This window comes from Corvus moneduloides, chromosome 12 (assembly GCF_009650955.1).
Source record: "Corvus moneduloides isolate bCorMon1 chromosome 12, bCorMon1.pri, whole genome shotgun sequence".
NCBI lineage: Eukaryota > Metazoa > Chordata > Aves > Passeriformes > Corvidae > Corvus > Corvus moneduloides.
The window spans coordinates 3,489,427-3,509,142 of record NC_045487.1 but is presented as its reverse complement, the minus strand read 5'-3'; the positions used below and the strand labels follow the sequence as shown (position 1 = coordinate 3,509,142).

The following is a 19,716-nucleotide window of genomic DNA, read 5'->3' as shown; positions in this document are numbered from 1 at the left end:
GTGCGATTTGTTAGTTACAGATTGATTGTCTGGCTGCAGGCAAACTTTGAAAGCTGTCACATACAGGGCCTTTATTTTAAGCTTGTTACTGACTTTAAATACAGAATTCAGATTTGTATCTCTATGCCTGGTGGATGAGCTGTGGATAACCACACCAGTGTGTAGCCCGGAAAGAATGTGTCCTAATGCCTGGCTCAAGGTATTAGTTGCAAGAACATTGGAAACTCAAAGGCAAATAAAATAACAAGTGTGTTTGCACCAACAGAAGCTGGCTTTGTTACTCATTCAGCATTAGGTAATCAGCAAGATGCATGAGTGGTAGAGACAAAGTTTATTCTTAGTAGTCATAGAGAAGAATGAGCATTTATCACTGAATAAACTCTGATTTTTTACATTCTCCCAACCTCCAGCTCCATGGGGATTTTTTGGAGCTGGCCATGTTGGGTTGGCTGCTGCTTATACCTATGCCAGGAGAGAGGATAGTGCTGTAACCCGGGTCGTTGCTTTGCTTTGCGTATTTTGCTGATGTTCACACGTGCACCTTTCTGTCGGTGTTTTTGGGAATGCTCCACGCCAGGCTCAGTTCCCTGTGTAGATGTATTTGTTGGGGGACACCTGGGCTCAGTTCCCTGTGTAGATGTATTTGATGGGAGATGCCAGGCTCAGTTCCCTGTGTAGATGTATTTGTTGGGGGACACCTGGGCTCAGTTCCCTGTGTAGATGTATTTGATGGGGGACACCTGGGCTCAGTTCCCTGTGTAGATGTATTTGTTGGGGGACACCTGGGCTCAGTTCCCTGTGTAGATGTATTTGATGGGGGATGCCAGGCTCAGTTCCCTGTGTAGATGTATTTGATGGGGGATGCCAGGCTCAGTTCCCTGTGTAGATGTATTTGATGGGGGATGCCAGGCTCAGTTCCCTGTGTAGATGTATTTGTTGGGGGACACCTGGGCTCAGTTCCCTGTGTAGATGTATTTGATGGGGGATACCAGGCTCAGTTCCCTGTGTAGATGTATTTGATGGGGGACACCTGGGCTCAGTTCCCTGTGTAGATGTATTTGATGGGGGACACCTGGGCTCAGTTCCCTGTGTAGATGTATTTGATGGGGGATGCCAGGCTCAGTTCCCTGTGTAGATGTATTTGATGGGGGATGCCAGGCTCAGTTCCCTGTGTAGATGTATTTGTTGGGGGACACCTGGGCTCAGTTCCCTGTGTAGATGTATTTGATGGGGGACACCTGGGCTCAGTTCCCTGTGTAGATGTATTTGATGGGGGATGCCAGGCTCAGTTCCCTGTGTAGATGTATTTGTTGGGGGACACCTGGGCTCAGTTCCCTGTGTAGATGTATTTGATGGGGGATGCCAGGCTCAGTTCCCTGTGTAGATGTATTTGATGGGGGATGCCAGGCTCAGTTCCCTGTGTAGATGTATTTGTTGGGGGACACCTGGGCTCAGTTCCCTGTGTAGATGTATTTGATGGGGGATGCCAGGCTCAGTTCCCTGTGTAGATGTATTTGATGGGGGACACCTGGGCTCAGTTCCCTGTGTAGATGTATTTGATGGGGGATGCCAGGCTCAGTTCCCTGTGTAGATGTATTTGTTGGGGGACACCTGGGCTCAGTTCCCTGTGTAGATGTATTTGATGGGGGATACCAGGCTCAGTTCCCTGTGTAGATGTATTTGATGGGGGACACCTGGGCTCAGTTCCCTGTGTAGATGTATTTGATGGGGGACACCTGGGCTCAGTTCCCTGTGTAGATGTATTTGATGGGGGATGCCAGGCTCAGTTCCCTGTGTAGATGTATTTGATGGGGGATGCCAGGCTCAGTTCCCTGTGTAGATGTATTTGTTGGGGGACACCTGGGCTCAGTTCCCTGTGTAGATGTATTTGATGGGGGACACCTGGGCTCAGTTCCCTGTGTAGATGTATTTGATGGGGGATGCCAGGCTCAGTTCCCTGTGTAGATGTATTTGTTGGGGGACACCTGGGCTCAGTTCCCTGTGTAGATGTATTTGTTGGGGGACACCTGGGCTCAGTTCCCTGTGTAGATGTATTTGATGGGGGATGCCAGGCTCAGTTCCCTGTGTAGATGTATTTGATGGGGGATGCCAGGCTCAGTTCCCTGTGTAGATGTATTTGATGGGGGACACCTGGGCTCAGTTCCCTGTGTAGATGTATTTGATGGGGGACACCTGGGCTCAGTTCCCTGTGTAGATGTATTTGATGGGGGATGCCAGGCTCAGTTCCCTGTGTAGATGTATTTGATGGGGGATGCCAGGCTCAGTTCCCTGTGTAGATGTATTTGTTGGGGGACACCTGGGCTCAGTTCCCTGTGTAGATGTATTTGATGGGGGACACCTGGGCTCAGTTCCCTGTGTAGATGTATTTGATGGGGGATGCCAGGCTCAGTTCCCTGTGTAGATGTATTTGTTGGGGGACACCTGGGCTCAGTTCCCTGTGTAGATGTATTTGATGGGGGATGCCAGGCTCAGTTCCCTGTGTAGATGTATTTGATGGGGGACACCTGGGCTCAGTTCCCTGTGTAGATGTATTTGATGGGGGATGCCAGGCTCAGTTCCCTGTGTAGATGTATTTGATGGGAGATGCCAGGCTCAGTTCCCTGTGTAGATGTATTTGATGGGAGATGCCAGGCTCAGTTCCCTGTGTAGATGTATTTGATGGGGGATGCCTGGCCCTCCAGGGTCAGGCTGTCAGTCTCGTTGAAGGTGTCGCTTTCACCGGAGCGATTGGCGTTTCTCGCGCGGTTCAGCCGCGACTGCAGCCGCTCGTGTTCCTTGCGCAGCTCGGAGTAGGAGTGGGAGAAGGTGTGGAATATGGACGTTGCGGGGAAGGACATGATGAGGATCCCGCTGAGGATGCTGCTGAGAGCCACCATCTGGCCCGGCACGCTCCGCGGGACCATGTCTCCGTAGCCCACGGTGGTCATGGAGATGATGGCCCACCAGTAGGAGGCGGGAATGCTGGTGAATTCCAGCACCCTGCCGGACTCGTTCTCGGCCAGGTAGACCAGGGGAGAGAACAGGGTGACAGCCACGCACAGGAAGAGCAGCAGCAGCCCGAATTCCCGTGTGCACTTGCGCACGGTGAGGCCCAGGGTCTGCAGGCCCAGGGAGTGCCGGGCAAGGCGCATGACGTACAGGATCCTCAAGGCACGTAAAACCCGTAGCACCAAGCCCACCTTCTCCAGGTACGAGTTGCTGCTCGGCCTGTCCTCCTCCTTGCTGGAGTCGTCCTCGGAGAAGATGAGGGAGGCGTAGTAGGGGGAAATGGCCACGAAGTCAATGATGTTCAGGGGTCCTTTGAAGAACTGACACTTGCTCCTCGCCTGGATGAACCGGAGGCAGAATTCCAGGGAGAACCAAGCCACGCAGATGGTCTCGATGACGAAGATGTAATAGCACCTCTGGGAACACTCACCCTGACATGAAACAGAGAGGGAAATAAATAAAAGAACAGTCTGTGAACCAGTATCCAAAAACACTGAGGGAGAAGCAATAAGGATCTGCCTGAGTAGCTGGTACCAGAGATAAACAAGTCGCAGCTCACAGGTAGTGTGGCAGCTGTCCTTAGGTGCTGTACAGAGAATATTGAGTGCAGGAAATAGCTGAATGAGCAGATCTCTTTACCTGCCTCATTTTACTGTGTTGCTTCTTCCAGCCTACTTGAATGAAACCCATCTCTGTATGAAGTCCTGGCATGCAGGCTGTTAAGTCCTGAGTAATTCCCACTTTCTGCTGCACTTGGGAGTAACAAGTCTTTTTGTGTTCTAGAATTGGCCAGCTGGTTCCCCCCTCACGAGTGTGTTTTACCCTGCCTAACCCTCAGAACAATTTAGCTCTGTAGCACCATTTGGGGATTTTTCCTTTCTGCACAGTAAACTGTCAATGCCATATTTTACCCCTAAAATGAAACACTACAAAAGCTAATGAAGGCTTGGCCCTGCCAGAGCTATGCATGTCGGGTCAGGCTGTGGCTCCATTTGCAGTCAGTGCTGGAGTGCACTGATGTTTGCAGAGCTGCTGACTGGGCTTGATAAGATTGCCTGCAATCAGCAGTTGTGTTATGTAGTGCTCACTCTTTCTGAGCCCTGAATTATTTGTGCACTGCAGCCTGGACTCTGCACAGACCTGCCTCTGGTCACTCCAGCGATGTGGCCTCTGAATTATTCATTGCTCCCCTCAAGATTTATTTTATTTTTTGTTAACTGGGCTGAATTTCCAGTACATCTGTTATTTATTTACCTTTAGATATTTGCAGGTGACATTGCTCTCAGATCATCATGGGGTTTTCCCTATACCTTCCTTAGAAACTAGAGGAAAAGACATTTTGGTTGCTGGAAGGTTTAACCAATAAGATGTAGGGTGTCTTTTGGACTGAGTGTGAAATTTCAAGGTGTAGCAATGTAGAGACTGGTTGGGAGATTTTTAATTCTTGCCACCCTCAGTGACCTCAGTATTCTCTATGGAAATTTATATTTACTTAGAGGAAGCAATTTATGCTGTCAGCATAATGAGAACATGTTCATTGGCTTTACACTGGGAGATGGATTTCATCCCATGAGTTTGCATGTGAATGTTTTATATATTAGGAACATTTGTATATATTATGGAATGCACCTGACTTGATTTATGTAGAATATCCCTCTCTAATGTCAGTCTCTTCAAACATCCTTCATCCTTTTGAACATCCTGTTCAAAAGCAGCAAATGTTGAAATAAGAGGGGGGGGGAAAGGAAATATTAAGCACCAAAGCTGACTTCTGTTTCTCCCAGTAGTTTTGAGGATTTTTACACCTCAGTGTTTTATGTTGCTCTCAGAACTGTTGTCCAAAGAACAGGCAGAGCACAGTGACTTCAAATCTCTTTTCTCACTGGAATACTGATGCCCCTGTGTCGGTGGGAGATTTCAATATTTTTGCCACCACATTCCCATTAGTTACTTTCAGTATGGCCCAAATACTCTGATCCATGACAGGGTTTTTTTGCCTAAATGTCCAAAAAATAAATCTCTGTGCCACAACAACTTCTATACAATTCCTCTTTCTGAACAAACCAGACACATTTGGGATATTCTTGTGTTCAGCACCTACCAACACAAACCACAACAAACTCCCTCCCTCCACCTCACCATTAACTAGAGCAGAATTCTGAGCTTTTATTTCCAGATCTTTGGGTCAAATTTTCACCGGGGTCTTTCTCCTCCTGCTGCAGTTTTACGCATGGTGGAGTGGGAGCTCTAAAAGCTCCAAGCTGGTGTGGTGCTGACTGTGAGCAAGAGGGGAAGATGAGGTTCTATTTATTTTTATTTTTATTTTTATAATTTTTTTTTTCATTTTTATTTTTATTTTTTATTTTTTGGGAGTGTTCTTTTCCAGCAAAACCCCCTGACATGTTTTATACCACCATAGCTTCAATCAGTACTCTACTTGTCACTGACTTTGATGGGAGAACAGCTATGACAGGCCCAGCAGTGAGTATGTAACTCTTTATTCACCCTGCAGATTTACTTTTCAACAATGCAAGACTTTATCAGGATTTATGGAACTTCCCTCCAGCAGAAATTCTACAACCTATGATATAAATGTAATAAAATGAGTGCCTGGTATTGATCTTCTGTGCGAAATGAACATTTGGCTCAGCAATGAATGAAACAGTATTTTGTGTGTAAAAAGATGCATACTGAGCCTGATGCCTGAAATACTGAGTGGTTTCATAGACTTATAAACCACCTCAAAGAAGCAAAGGAGTTGTTTCAAGCTCCTCTACCACCAGAGATAGTCAGCAATTCAAGCTTCCTTTTCATTATTCCCCTCTGGTGTATAAGAGAGGGGATTATTTTCCATGTTCTCTTATGTGCTTGTTGTGTTTATGGCGTTACAGTGGGATTGCTCATGTTAGGATATTTCTGTTAATTTCTCCTTAAATGGGAAAAAAATATAGGTTCATAACAAAATAGAAGAACAAATAGAAGAACAAATAGAAGAACAGTACTGAGCCCAGTTCCCTCAACAGCCCGAGGAAACAGTGGCCCAAGGCAACTCCCCTGGCTTCTGTTTTCCACTCACAGAATCCAAGAATGGTCTGGATAGAAGGGACCTTAAAGACCAGGTTGCTCCAAGCCCTGTCCAAGCTGGCCTTGGATACTTCCAGGGATGGGGCACCAAAAAAGAAATTGGTTCACTAGTTGTGAATTCCAGCTAAATGCGCTTGAGATATGTGCCACTCACAAGATAAAAAGAGATAAATTATCTGGCCTCTTAATTTGTCAGGAAACATTAATTTAAGTGTAATGACATCTAGGATAAAAAACAAAATCAGATCCTAGAATTGTGCAGTGCTAACCTAACTTACAACAGGTATAAATCTCATCTAGTGAACATAATATCTTTACATGCATCAATAATTTTAGTAATGCCCAGGGAGACTGAATCAGAATTTCCCCTGCAGAGTGTATCTCTCATCTATCCATGCTGGTTTCCAGATGCTGCTCACTTTTTTATGTGTTCTAGACAAGAAAAAAATGTATTATTATTGAATAAATGACAGTACCAAGGAACCACTCTGGTTCCTTCAGGGTCTGCTCTGTGCTGATCATTTGTGTCCCACATTTCTGCACTCTAAGACACTTTACAATCAAAAACTTGTTCTGAATCATTACCTGATCCACCAATTACTTTCCTACTGCCAGAGATTTACCCCAATACCTTTTGCAGTGGATATTTGCCCTTTATTCCCTCTTAATCTGAAGTACAAGTAAAGAAATCCTGTTATTCCCATTATGTTGGGAGTGCAGTGCTGCAGCTGTGTGAGGATAAAATTGGACCAGTACCAACTTTCTGCCCTTGGTGTGATCGACTCTAAGTGGAAGTTTATTGGCAGCAATCTGAGCCTGTTTGCTGTGGTAATTTGGGATTTCCCACCTTCTATAAACGGGGTGGAGTCTGAGATGTGAAACAAGCAAAACTACAGCACTTCCCGTGGTCTCCTTCCTGTGCTTGCCAGTGAACACTGCTCAGGATGGTGTCAGTGTGACACAAGTGTTTCTTGTGTCAAATGATCTATTCCCAAGTTAAATAGCAAAAGTTCCTCCAATGCTCGTAGAACACTTTGCTGATAAGCCCAGCTTGATCAGTATCTGGATTATTTCACAATCATGCCATATTTCCAGAGCTTTAGAGTGGAAATCAATGTGTACCTCAGGGCAAGGTATCTATGCTGCTCACACAGCACACTTGTGAGAAGGGCATCTCGTGTTATTTATGAACCAAGCTGATAAAAGTCCTTGAACCCAGCTAGAAGTCATGACTGAAGCACTGTGTGCAAACACTGTTATTCCCGGGGCATGTTTATGGGAACCAGCTGGCTCATCATCATAAAACAAATGAGCAATGGACTGAAAGGGTCTGAGCCCTGTTCCCAGCCAGCTCCGCCCGAGATGCAGCAGTGGTTGCTCCCGAGGAAAGGCAGTCCTGGTGCTCAGTGACCCATACCTGATGGAGCCAGAACCAGGCAGGGAAGGAGCCCATAGAGGATATGCTCCATTCTACTGGAGTCCTGAAGTCCTAAAAGACACAGGACCTGCACCTCCTTATCCCTCTGCAGTGGAAGGACACTGCCAGAACGTCACCAGTCACACCAGGAGCGTGCCTGGCTCCGTGGCTGATGCAAGGTCGCGGTTCACATCTGCTAAATTTATCCTGGCAGGCCCAGGTTTTGTTTGGCATGGCCAAGTTGCTGCTCAGATCCTTGCTGTGATGCACACACTGCTTTGTGGACAGAGGCCAGTGTCCACTGGAGTGGCAGCAGATGGGATCAGCCTGTACTGTGGCTCCCAGCCTGCCTTCTGCCAGCTTGTGCTGTCCAGCACTTATCCCAGCGTGACTGCTCTTCCTGCAGCCTGGCCCTTTGGCCAAAACCAGTCAGCCCTCTAGGTGCAGGATTTAGAAGTGAAACTGGCAGGAATTTCCCCCTCTAAACCCAAGGTTGCCATTTCCTGGGTCAGGGGCTGTGTTCCAGCCTTTTTCACTTCTCAGAGTTAAATCTGGGCAGTGCATCCTGGTCTAGAACTCCTCCCTGAGCAATTCCCTCTGCAGGGAAAACATGAACTAATGGGATAGTGGGAAAACAAGCTTTGGTTCACGCTCTTGCCTGCCCACAGATCCAAGGCAGTGGGAATGCGGGCGGGCTGCAAGTCTAGAGAGGGGTTAGGCAGGAGCAGAGGCAGAGCAAGACCTCGGTGTAGGGAACTGATGTTCCCAGCTGGCTCCAGGCTGTTCTAATCCCACCGGCAGCAGGAAAAGAACAGACACAAGGGAGAAATCCCCTTTGGCTGGGAAGGGATGGCTTGGTTAGGAAATGTGGTGCCAATCCGTGTTCCCTGCATACCTGGGCTGCGGGATCCAGCTGCAGTGCTGCAGGTTCTGCTGAATCACTGCGGCCGCATTGACGCTGCTATTTGAATAATTAAACCACGCTCTGCTGAATCAAATGATGGGTAGGGAGAGCTTGAAAACCCTGTGTTATGGATCACATCAGCACCTGGATTTATGGTTTCAGGTTGATGCAATAAAATCAGAAGGTTACAGGCTGCTGAGAAAGAGGCTCTAACCTGATTTAGGGAACGATGAGCTTGTTAAAGCAGTGCTGCATATTCTGAGAACACAATGAGTTCCCACTTGTCCTACTTGGTGGGAGAGAAGCCTGGCCTTAGGAAAACAATTACTACAACATTTGAGGAAACTAAGCTAATACTGGTATTGTATTAATGTGGACATTAGAAAGAAGACAGAAAGAAATTATTGCTCTATGTCCAACAAATAATTATCCCCTCTGGGGCAGAAACGTACTTAAAATAAAATGTTTCAATTAACTTTTAAACTTGGATCCTTAGTCTGCAAACACTGTGAGAGTCAGTCTGAAGAATCTGAATTTGATTTAAAGCAGGACTCCAGAGTGTTGGTGTTAGGGGAAAGGTGAGAAAGAATAAACTTTTTCTTGTTTTTCTAGTAAGGAATCTAGCAGACTTAATTGTGTAACTGTGAAGAGTGGTATAATCAAAATGACAAGGAGGATATCTGGGATGTGGGAGGATAACCTTCAACTGACAATTTTGCTGCTGGTCAAAGCATTTTTCCTATTACTGTTTCTTTGTTTCTTTTCTCACTGTACTGTAAATTCTTTGGGACAGAAATTCCTTCTTATTGTAACTGTTTAGTACAGGGAGTACAGAGGGTCCCCAATATGGTTGAATCTGTTATTAGGGAAAATACTGGTGCTCAGAGGAGGTGCTGACACTGTGGGAATGAACTTGGAGGATGAATTCGTTTCAAACAGAGTTTTGCAGAGATGGAATGGCTCCATGAAGGAGAACACCCATCTTCCCAAAGAAGGCATTTATTAAACACTCATCTGTGCTGAGCCCCCTGAGGTGAGTCAGGTGAGGAGAGTGAACAGGCTTCGGCCCCTTTGTAACGATTACAACCCTAAAAGCAGCAAGAGGGGAAAGAAATCCTGGTTCCCAGTGAGGGACACATGTGCTGGCACAGCTGTTGGTGCACTGCCCAGTGCAGAACAGCTGGAACAGCTGGAACAGCTGGGTGTCCCCCCAGAATGGCGTGCAAAGCTCAGAGCCTGAGCGCTGCTGGAACACAGCCAAAAGGGGATGAGCATAAGGCAAACTAATAATGTCTAACTGTGCTTTCTGAACACTGGACCATGGCTTTGGAAAGCCAGGCAGGACCCTTTCCCTCCCTGGAGGGTCAGGAGTTTGTGCAGACACTTATTTTGTGTGGCAGGGGGGGTGAGCTGGGGCCCAGCTGGTCAGCGGTGACCACCCCCGCAGTGGCTGTGGAGAGCAGGGCTTAAGTGATACGAACTTTATCAGTGTTGTACAGAACAGACTCGGTGCTGAGTTATGCAATTCTGGGTGGGGGTGCCTGGGAAATGGTCACTTATCATGTGGAACTCTGAAATCAGGGTCTTAACATAATGGTGCAATTTGAAGGTCAAAGCTCCTGGTGTTTCTGACCTCAAAAAAAGGCAGATCCCATAAAGATCCCAATAATTTATAAATAAATATACATCAAAGTCCCAGGCTTGAACATTCTGATTTCTGTTGTTTAGTGGCTTCTTATTTAATCTTTCTTCAATCATTATTAATTTAGCTAATTCAGTCCATGGAGCACATAAATCAGCTGTGCTGAGTACACCTAGACCAGGAGGTTTTTGGTGCTCCAGTGAAGCACATTTTCCTACACTCCTTGCTGACCAAAATGGTCAGAAGGAATCAAAATTGCCCTGGACTCTTGGATAATTTAGGAGAGGGATTGTCTACAGAAAGTGACCTGATAAAAACCCAGAATAAAGTGCTTGAGCAGATGCAATAAAGCCAAAGCTTTATTTTGTTCTAAGTAATTTCAAGTCATATGTATATAGCAGTGTATTTATAGCTAGGCATGTACACATATGCCTTTATAGTCTTACACTTTAAATGAGCACTGCATTTTCTTTCTCTTCGCAGTAAGGCAAATAAATTGGGTTTTTTCCCCTGTAAAGTAAAATTATTCCAGTTTTAAAGAAAACTTGCTTCTTGGCAGTTTCCTCCAGTGTGCAAGCCAAATATTCTTTGGTATCATACAGAAAACTTCAGCAGCATGGAAAAAACTAATCAGGGCCTCCAGAATCATGGTGTGGAACAAAAAAAAAATAATTTAGAAGTAGTTCTATGTGTTAAGTACTGGGTTCTCCTCATCTATTCATGTTTTCTGGATTCTAGAGTGCAATCAGAGACTAAAAGCTTACTCTTTTAAAGGGAATTTGGTTTTCACATAATCAAATGATCCCAGGAAAAGAAGCTTTAAAAAAAATGAGTATTGTGAGTTTCAGGATAAAATCTTCACATGAAACAACAGTGGTTGCAGCTCATGTTGGTCATGTGTCATTAGGTCCTATAAAATACCTAAAGCAATATCAAGCTTCTCAAGGTCAGCTAAGAGCAAATACAAAAATTAGTAGTAACAAGGTCAGGGAACAGAAATATCTGGGGGTTTTCTTCCCCCTGACCTTAATTTGCTGCCTTCTTGAAGTGCAGACCTTGCTGTAGCCTTTCTGCTGAGTCATTTCTCTAGAGGATGCCAATTTTAGGGACTCATTAAATGAAATGTCTTGTCCTAAGGAAAGTCCCAAGAGTACTTCAAAGTGTTCTCCCTCTCCAGACTCTTCTGCAGCGGTTTTATTCCACAGTTTTCTGGTGTAATGATGTTTCCTTCCTTTGGGTTGGATGTGCTGAGCAGTGACTGTTTCAGTGACCCCCCCTTAGATCCTGATTGTAACTCTTGTGTGGGACTGGGACTTTTGGGGGACTTTGGTGGGACTTCTGCCTTGTCTCTAGTGGGATGATCTGAATTCTTTCCTTTGAGGATAATACTGGTGAATTTTGTCACTTCAGCTTTCCTGTCCTGTATGCTTGGTCTCCAGTTCAGATTTGCAGTTCTCTCAAGCTGCCTGGTCAGAAGAAAAACAGATTTCCTCACCTCCAAATACGCCTTTTTTCCTATCTCGATGTGCCTCGATTACTACACATTGATGATATTAAATCTGCTTCTTAACCAAAGACAGTTTGATCTCCATAAAGAACAGATGCAAATGCTATGGTCAAGGATACATTGCCCCTGGAGAATGTGATAATTCCGTTGTTTTATGCCTAAATAACAGAACCTTGTTACTGATGACTCCTCTTTCCTTAGCCTCATAAGTGATAAAACCTTTTGTGCATTTATGTCAGACTTAAACTTGAGCTCACCAGAGCTGTTCATTTGCTGGTCTACAGTTTTGCTGAACTTTTGGTGCACCCTTCACCTGGGGCTGTTCTCTCTGGGTGGGGATTCACGGCGTGTGCTTATGTGATATAAACTTACAGAACTGTTTGCCCAAATCTCTGTGTTTTGCTTTCCTGAGGAGGTTCCTAAATGCCATTTGACGTATTCTGGAGTGTGTTCATGGTGCCAGGTACAAGAACTCCTTCTTTATTTCGCTTTCAGCTGCATTCCTGACTTTAAGCTCCCCCTCCGCTCCCCTCTGCTGCCCCTGGCGATGGCTCCATCCCTCCCCTCTGGTTGCCAGGGTGACTGGGTTTCCCTGATGCAGATGCTCTCTCTTGGCTCCCTGCCATCCCTCTCCCGGAGGCAGACCGGAGTTTTCACTTTCCCTCGCATAGTGAGGACTCCTGGTTGCTCTTCTGCCTGCCCAGGCAGCTTTTCTCCTTTCTGAGCAGACCTGGTTTAGCAGCTGCTAAAAGAACAAGGGATCTGCTGTGCCTGCAGGGTGGGATCAGCAGCCTCTGAGCCAAGTGAGTGAAGTGGAAGTCACCTTGCATTATTTTTCCTTTTTTTTTCTTTTATTTTTTTTGCTCTGATCCTTCCTGAGCTGGAGTCCAGCCAGTTTCCACTCTCTTAATGAGGCTGTGACGAGGAGGAACAGGACCCTAGAGTGGTACATGTGCAGCAGAGGTAAAGCCTTTTTTGTCTGTTTTTCAGAATGGATAATATGGATAAATTCAATTTCCAGTGTTGGTGACATTGGAAAATGGATCCTTGAAGTACTTTTAAGGACATTTACCACAGAGGCTTTGCAAGCTTTAACTGAGAATTGAATAAACCTCAGGACAGGGCATTTTTTAATTCAGGTGTGGAATTTCAGTTTGTTCAGAAACTTTGTGAAGGAATTTGACTGTTTTCTGTCACTGGGCAACCAGATATCGAATCATCTTTGTGTTCAGCCCAAAAAGGAAAAATTTCAGATCCTGCATGCCTGTCTTAGGTTCCTGGTAAATGTGGCCCCACCTTGCACTCCCTGTCTGAGGTCAGTGAACAGTTCTGAGTTACAAATCAACGGAGAGTTGCAATTTGCTGAATATGACTCAGCTGCAGCCAAGAAATCCTAATTTTAGTCAATTAACTTCATGGAGTTATCTGTCCAGCTCTAGTTAAAATGCTCTTTTGAGATCCCAGTAAGAAAATCTTAGTTGTTGCAGGTTAAGAATTTAGGGATGGGAATCTAGGGATGCAGACACTGCTCTTTAGTAGTTCAGATTCTCTGCTTTTCCACAAGGCATGACTCTTTTGTCTCATATATTCCCCTCTGTTTCCTCTGGGAGAACATCACATAATTCAAAGAATAGGACTTTTAATACCCTGTGCTTCTGGGGCATGATGACAAAGTGCATTAGGCTGGTGCTGTAAGTGTAAATAATGGAATGTTTCCAAATATTTGGACAAATGTGGTCCTTTCCTCAAGTTCATCCTTCATCCTCTCCCCTGCACTTGAACCAATCCATCTTTTGAGATTGTTTTGATGCAGTTTGCTTGTTTTTAAAGTAGTAGTATATATGCAAATCTATTAAGAAGTAATGTCATCCATGTTTTATAGGAAATCCAGGAGCAGCAGCTTCACTGCAGCTCCCAGACACACTTATAACGCTCAGCATGCTTTTCTTTCTAACTTAGTTAATTATTTTTAAAACACACAACCTCTTACATCTAGCTGAGCTTTGCTCATGTGCTGGTTCTTTTGCATGGGACTTACTTATCAAAGCTTTTTCTGCAGTCGTTGGGAAATGAAGATAAAAAGCATCAAGTCACTTCCATTAACAAAGTTAGTAGGAAGCACTTGCTGGAGCAGAGTTTGTAATGTTTGTACATCAAGCTGGAAGAAGGATGTTCTATATTTAAAGTGCTTCCTTGGAAGAAGCATTGGAACAGTGTTAACAGCTTTTCCTGTGAACACAGTTTTTCCTTTTTTCAGCCAAAAAGTAATAGCTGAGGAAGACTGCAAGAGCACCGGGCTTATTCCTGAAAGGTTAGAGCCTTCCTGAGCAAATGGAAGTTAGTATCCAAGGGGTTAAAATGGAACAGGGAATGATCTTAGGTTTCAGCCTTCTGCGCAATCCTCAGTTTTACTCAGAGACATCAAATACCAGGACACATTTTAACCGTGACAAGGCTGCTTCGACCAAGGGCTTGAGCAGTAAAATAGGTACAGATTTTTGTATTGTACACACCAGGCTGTGCTATAAATGTAAAAATGACTTTGTTCATCAATATATGACACTCTGAGGAGTGTCTTGTCTTACAGCAGGGAGTTTATTTCACACAGATTTCCTCAGCACTTTTGGAAGGGCAATTTGCAAATGAAGTGCAGGATTCATAATAGAGATTAGTCAAGGTTATTTGATGAATTTGGACGTTGCCATGTCTGAAATAACTTTGGATTCTGACTTTCCTCTGGTTCATTATTACAAAAATAAATCTTTTAAATGCTGAAATATTTACAGCAATGTTATGGAGAAGATCCTTTATGTGTGATACGGGCTTGATTTATTTGCCCTGAATTAACGTGGATGAGTTCTTTGAGAAGGGTTTAAAGGCAGTTAGCAGTTCAGATAGTGTTTGGTATTGCTCCTACAATATCTACATGTATGTGGGGCAAACACAGGATTCTCTTAGCATGGAATTGTGATTTTTGGAGGCACAGCTTTTAAGTATCAGCATGTGCAAAAATACTTTATCTGCCTCTCATCCTTCAATCTTTATGCAACTTCTGAAATGTAACATATAAAAATTAATTAATATTTCTTCCTCTTTAAGTACCTGAATCTTTTATCACACGGGAAGGTACCCAGCTGTTTTAAAAGCAAAGATGTCAGAGGAAAATATTTCTGTAGCTGATGTGTCCAAAGGAGAGACTGCTTATAACTAGAGAGTGAAGCATCTTGGAAACTCCACAATGTCAGTTTGAGAGTCTCAGTGCTAACAAGTTAATCTTACACTGGCAGCTGCTTCTCAAGAAGGAAAAGCAGTCCTATACTGGAGAGCTGAAATATCTGCTCTGTCCAAAAGCTTTCTTGTATTTTAGCTAAAAATCAGTACAATATTTATTCCCATTATTCTTAAAATGATATCACCTTGAAAATGATAGAACTAATTTAAGCCATTGCTGCGTTTTCTGTCACAGACTGTTTCATTAATTCTGTGGTTAGACCAGTTAAAAAAGACTGACTTACCCTGTCTTCTTCAGCTCTTAAGTCTGGCATTGTGCTCACACAAAGGCTTACAGCTGTGGTGGCCACAAAGAGGATGGAGAGACAAGCAAAGACTTTGCCTGGCAGTCCTGACTGGGGATTTTCCACCATATCTCTGAGTCTGTTCATGAACTGTCCAAATCTGGTTTTCTCATCCAAGACACACGAGGCTTCCTTGCTCCTCCGGAGCTCCTCTTCCTTGCGTATCTCGGCCAGCTCCTGCAGTTTCTGGAACAGTTTCCGAAAGCAGCAGTTCTCCAGGTTGGATTCCTCAATGCCCCAGTACCTCAGCTCCTCCTGGAAAGACAAGGCACACATGTCTCTCAAGAGCATCAGCTTCCCCGCTGCTAGGAAGCTGACAATCATCCCAAAAGCGTTGGGGTTCCTGTCAAAGAAGAACTCGTGGGTGTCTTCATCGTAATCGTCACACAGCTGGATGATTTCTTCGTAGCTGCTGCAAAGCTTTAGTTTGCTCAGTCTGGTCAGGGGAAACTCATCTAAAGTACTCCAAGGCAGCAGGTACTTGATGCCTCCGACGTTGATCATGATCTCTGTCTTTAGATCAACTGCAGACACTTGTTCAGGGTGGTAAATCCTCCTGGCTCTCTGGTAATGGACGCCCTTGACAGAAGGGGTTTCCACGCAGATGGGAAGGAGGTGGCTCAAGGAATTACACGAGTTGTAGCTAATGTTACTATAGTCTTGGTCACTGCCTCTGGAGAGAATAGGCATCTCTAAGAGTTCTCACCGGGACATCCAGAACGGCATCAGAGCAGGGGGAGCTGTCAGCCAGAAGATACAGGGAGGAGGAGAAAACATAGCAGAGGTTACTGCAAGAGAAAAGGTGTTTCCAGCCACTTTCCTCAACCACAAAATTAATGAGTGCCTGTTTTGTAAGTACAAGTCACCTCTGTGCTTCTTCCCGAAACCTGCAGTCTGTGAATGAGCTTTGCTTTGCAGCCTCATTGGTTGTCTGGCAACACAGGCACAGAGCAGAGCTACAGCCTCATTCATAATTATCACCGAGCCTCGGATGCCTGCAAATCCAACAGGGAACACCTCGGGCTCTTCCCCGGGAGGTCTAGGGCATCGTTAGATCGGTGTTTTCCGGTCGTTGTCGCTTCGCTTTCTTATTTCTATAAACCCTTAACCACGCGCTGACTCAACTAAGCTGCTTAATAGTTATTAGAGATGGAGTGGTCAATTACCTGCCATCAGCTGGATGCAAAGTTCCTAATTGCTTTAACTGGACTGCTCAGATCGTGGTTCCTCTGCCTCTCGCTGCACGCCCGTTCTGCCTCTCGGGGGGATTGCAAGGATTATCTGGAGGAGGTTTACAAAATGCCTTAAGTGGGAAAGTGCTGTCTAAATGATAATTATTGTTATCAACCCGACCTCGCGCCACCGCAAATTGCTGAGAAGTTGGAGGGAAACCTTTGCCCACCGCGGAGAGAACTTTTTTTAAGCAGGCAGAAAGTGTCTTATCAGCTGGGAGCGGGGCAGCAGTTGAAGCACTCCCCGCCTCCTTTCAAGGACAAACCCCTGGTTTTGTCCGTAGTCTCTGGAGATTAAAAAGCACTTTTTTTACCCCAAGTCAGCCAAGTGCGAGCACTGCAAGGAAAGTTGCCCGAAGTCACTTACCAGCCGAGCAGGGGCAGCTGCCGGGAGCGACGCTGCCCCGCAGGTGATGCTCACATGCCGCCCGCGGAGCAGGGTCCGGCAGGAGCTCCTGGGGGGCTTCTCCGGGGTTGGTTACATGGGAAAGCGCTGGAGCACTCTGGAGCGGGCTGTCTCTTTCCTCTTCCTCCTTCTCTCCTTCTTTCCTGGAAGGGGAAAGCAGCCGCGCGTGTTCATGTAACATATGTTGTGCTAAGGATCCTCGGCGAAGGTGTCCCGAGGGGCAGCTCCTCTCCTGGGCTCCTGGGGCTTCCTGCTGAAAGATGCTGAGGGAGAGCTGGTGGATCTTGCCCTCTCCCTGTCTCTCCTCTCTTTCCCCCGGGACTGTCAGTGTGGTCCTGGAAGAGGAGGGGAGAGGGAAGGGGGAAGGGCTTAGAAATAATCTCTCCAGCATCCGTCCGTGTATCCAGCAGGCAGCAACTGGGGAAGAACATGGAGTACAAGTCCCCGGCTAATGAGGTTTAATAATCAGTAAATTCTGGCAAATCTACTTAATAAAACAATTTCAGTGTCTATTAACTCCTTCCATCATAGTCATGCTACAGTCGCTTGGTCTAGAGAAACCACTTAAATACCTCAGCAGCAGTTTCCATGCCCTGCACCCCTCTTGAAACTGGGATTTGCTCTTTAATATCCCTAGATGGAAAGGGGAGTTTGTAGGGTGCTGTGCCTCAGCATTCCTTTGGCTATTAGGGAGGTGCTTTCCTCCTGTAAACGAAAGGACCTCTGGCTTGTAAAGCACAGGTGCTGAGCACTCTCTTCTCCAGATCTGCAGTGCTTTTCCAACAGCCAAGAACTTTTTCCTTTCTTCTTACCAGATGATGGGAAATCAAACCTTATTGTTTTCTTGCTTTGCTCATGCACGGCTGCAAGGGACTGAGTTGCTGTAATGCTTTTGGGTTCTGCGATGGGGATGACACAGATTTCACACAAATTCTGCTTGCTTGTCCTCGGTCAGAGGGTCCAGGAAAGCTGGGTCAGGTTCTATTGACAAATATTCTCTGTGGGGCTCCCCAGTCAGTACCTTAGCTGGCACCCAGTGTGGCTGAAGGCTCTGAGGTGAATCCTGCTCCCAGAGACCTGTGTGAATCTGTGGGATTTACGTGGGAGTGTGAAGGTCACCAGGAGAAGTGGGATGGGGACAAAGTGCTCCTCACCCCTGTGATGTGTGCAGGGCTGGTGAACCCCTGAGCTGCTGCTCCTCAGCTCTTTACCAGGGCTGAGCAAGGCTATGGCACAGCCTGGGACAGGAAGCCTTTGCTAATTGGACTTTTGGCGCACATCTCTCTTGGCCCACGTGGTGCCCAGAAGATTAACTTCTTATCAGGCTGCACCACTGGGGTTTTCACTCAAGCCCTAATTATGCCATCCACAGAGAAAGACCAGAGAGATGCCTGAAGGCTACAGAGTTCTGGGAGCACAGCTCGGAATCACTTAAATCCCACCACCGTTGTGCAGGATGCAGCTTGCTCTGCCCATCAGTTTTTCCTATGGATTATTTCTGCGAGGAAAAAGCAAACCTGTTCTAATTAACTTTGGATGGATTGTTGCACAAAAGGATGAAACCAATTAGCATTTCCTCCTTACCTTGTGAAGCCCTTGCGTGGTGTTGTTAAAGGTTATTTTTCTGAAACCAGCTGGCAAGAAAGTGAATAAATCCAAAGCTATGAATAAATGCTGTGTGCAATTGAGTGATTTAAGTGCTACACGTATTTATCAATAAATACATGTATTTTAAGACTTCCATTCCAATAGTGGGTACTCTAATGGTTGCTTTATTGGGATCTGCAGCTGTGTCTGTAGCTAGACCAGGACCTCATTGCTGTCTAGAATCACTCAAATATCTGTCAGACAGAGACAGAGAATGGATAGAAATGGTTCTATTGGAATTTTATTAATGGGAGATGAAGGCACACAAAAGAGAAATACCTAATTTGTTGTCTGAGGAAGTCAGGCCCTGAGCCCAGCCCTGAAGGACTCAAACATGCTCCTCACCCCAAAGCTGTCCTTCTGGCCTGGCCAGGCTCTGCTTCTGCTCTCCTGGACCCTGCTGCCACATCTGTGGGAGATCCTGCTCAGCACTGATATCTGTCCCCCAGTGGGAAAGGCAAATTCCTGGCTCAGTTCTAACATCTGCTGATGTGGTTTTTTCACTTTTTTTTCGCAATTTTCATAACTACTGCTGTAGATTTCCTGTTAAATTCTCTTTGCCCTTTTCAATATGAAGTTCATAATCCTTAATTTTTTTCTCTGTTCCCTGTTTGCCTTACAATTTGGAATTGCTCTCTCCTTGCTCTTTAGCCATCTGGTTATATCAACTCCTTGCACACTCTTTGTGCCTTAAATGCAGTTTCCATATGCTTCACTGGTTTGCTGGCATGATGACATTCCTTTCTCTCCTTGTTTTTCCCCTCCTTTGCTAGTTTTGCCATTCTCCTGTGATTTGGTTTGGTCCTTCCTCTCTCACCCTGTTGTACAACAAGGACAAGGTGCTGCTGCTGAGGAAGCAGCAGAAGGAGGTGCTTGTGCAGCTGGCTGGAAGCCTCGTGGCTGTGATGGTGCAGCTCAAGTCCTGTCCCCGTGACACGCACAGGAGAAGCTGGCAGAGTTATCCTTTGAAGTGAGCATGTTTTCCCTACAGAGCTCAGTAATGAAAGCATTCCCAGGATTTTTATTCAGGGATTGATAAGCGTTGATGCTGTAGGGGATGGGAAAGCTGGTGGCGTTCACCGTCGCTTGCTGACCTGTGATTTCAACTCTCCTATTTTGTTCTCTGCAGTTATGCCAGAATCCTGTGTAAAGAGCAGATACATACACAATACAGAGATACTTTTCTTGTTTTTCCACAGAGCACATAATAAAACTGTAGAATGCATGGACACATGCTCTTGCAGTGGCCAAAAATGTAAAGTATTTAGAAAAGAACAGAGAAATTTATGCAGC

General features: G+C 45.5%; 1 protein-coding gene across 5 annotated transcripts; it reads right to left on the bottom strand.

Annotated features, from left to right (window-relative positions):
• Positions 1–2,020: 2,020 nt before the first annotated feature.
• KCNG4 (potassium voltage-gated channel modifier subfamily G member 4) lies at positions 2,021–17,190 on the bottom strand. Of its 5 annotated transcripts, none has more exons than XM_032122062.1 (5): positions 16,738–17,190; positions 16,305–16,419; positions 15,079–15,878; positions 2,673–3,440; positions 2,021–2,590 (listed from the first exon to the last, which is right to left on the bottom strand). In XM_032122062.1, the coding sequence occupies exons 3-5, from the start codon at positions 15,826–15,828 to the stop codon at positions 2,573–2,575; spliced, it is 1,536 nt and encodes a 511-aa protein (XP_031977953.1). In that variant the 5' UTR covers positions 15,829–15,878; positions 16,305–16,419; positions 16,738–17,190; the 3' UTR covers positions 2,021–2,572. The 5 variants fall into 5 exon arrangements, with proteins under 5 accessions (XP_031977953.1, XP_031977954.1, XP_031977950.1 ...); XM_032122063.1 differs by having other exon boundaries at positions 2,021–2,594; positions 2,677–3,440; XM_032122059.1 differs by having other exon boundaries at positions 2,021–3,440; positions 16,738–17,189.
• Positions 17,191–19,716: the final 2,526 nt, after the last annotated feature.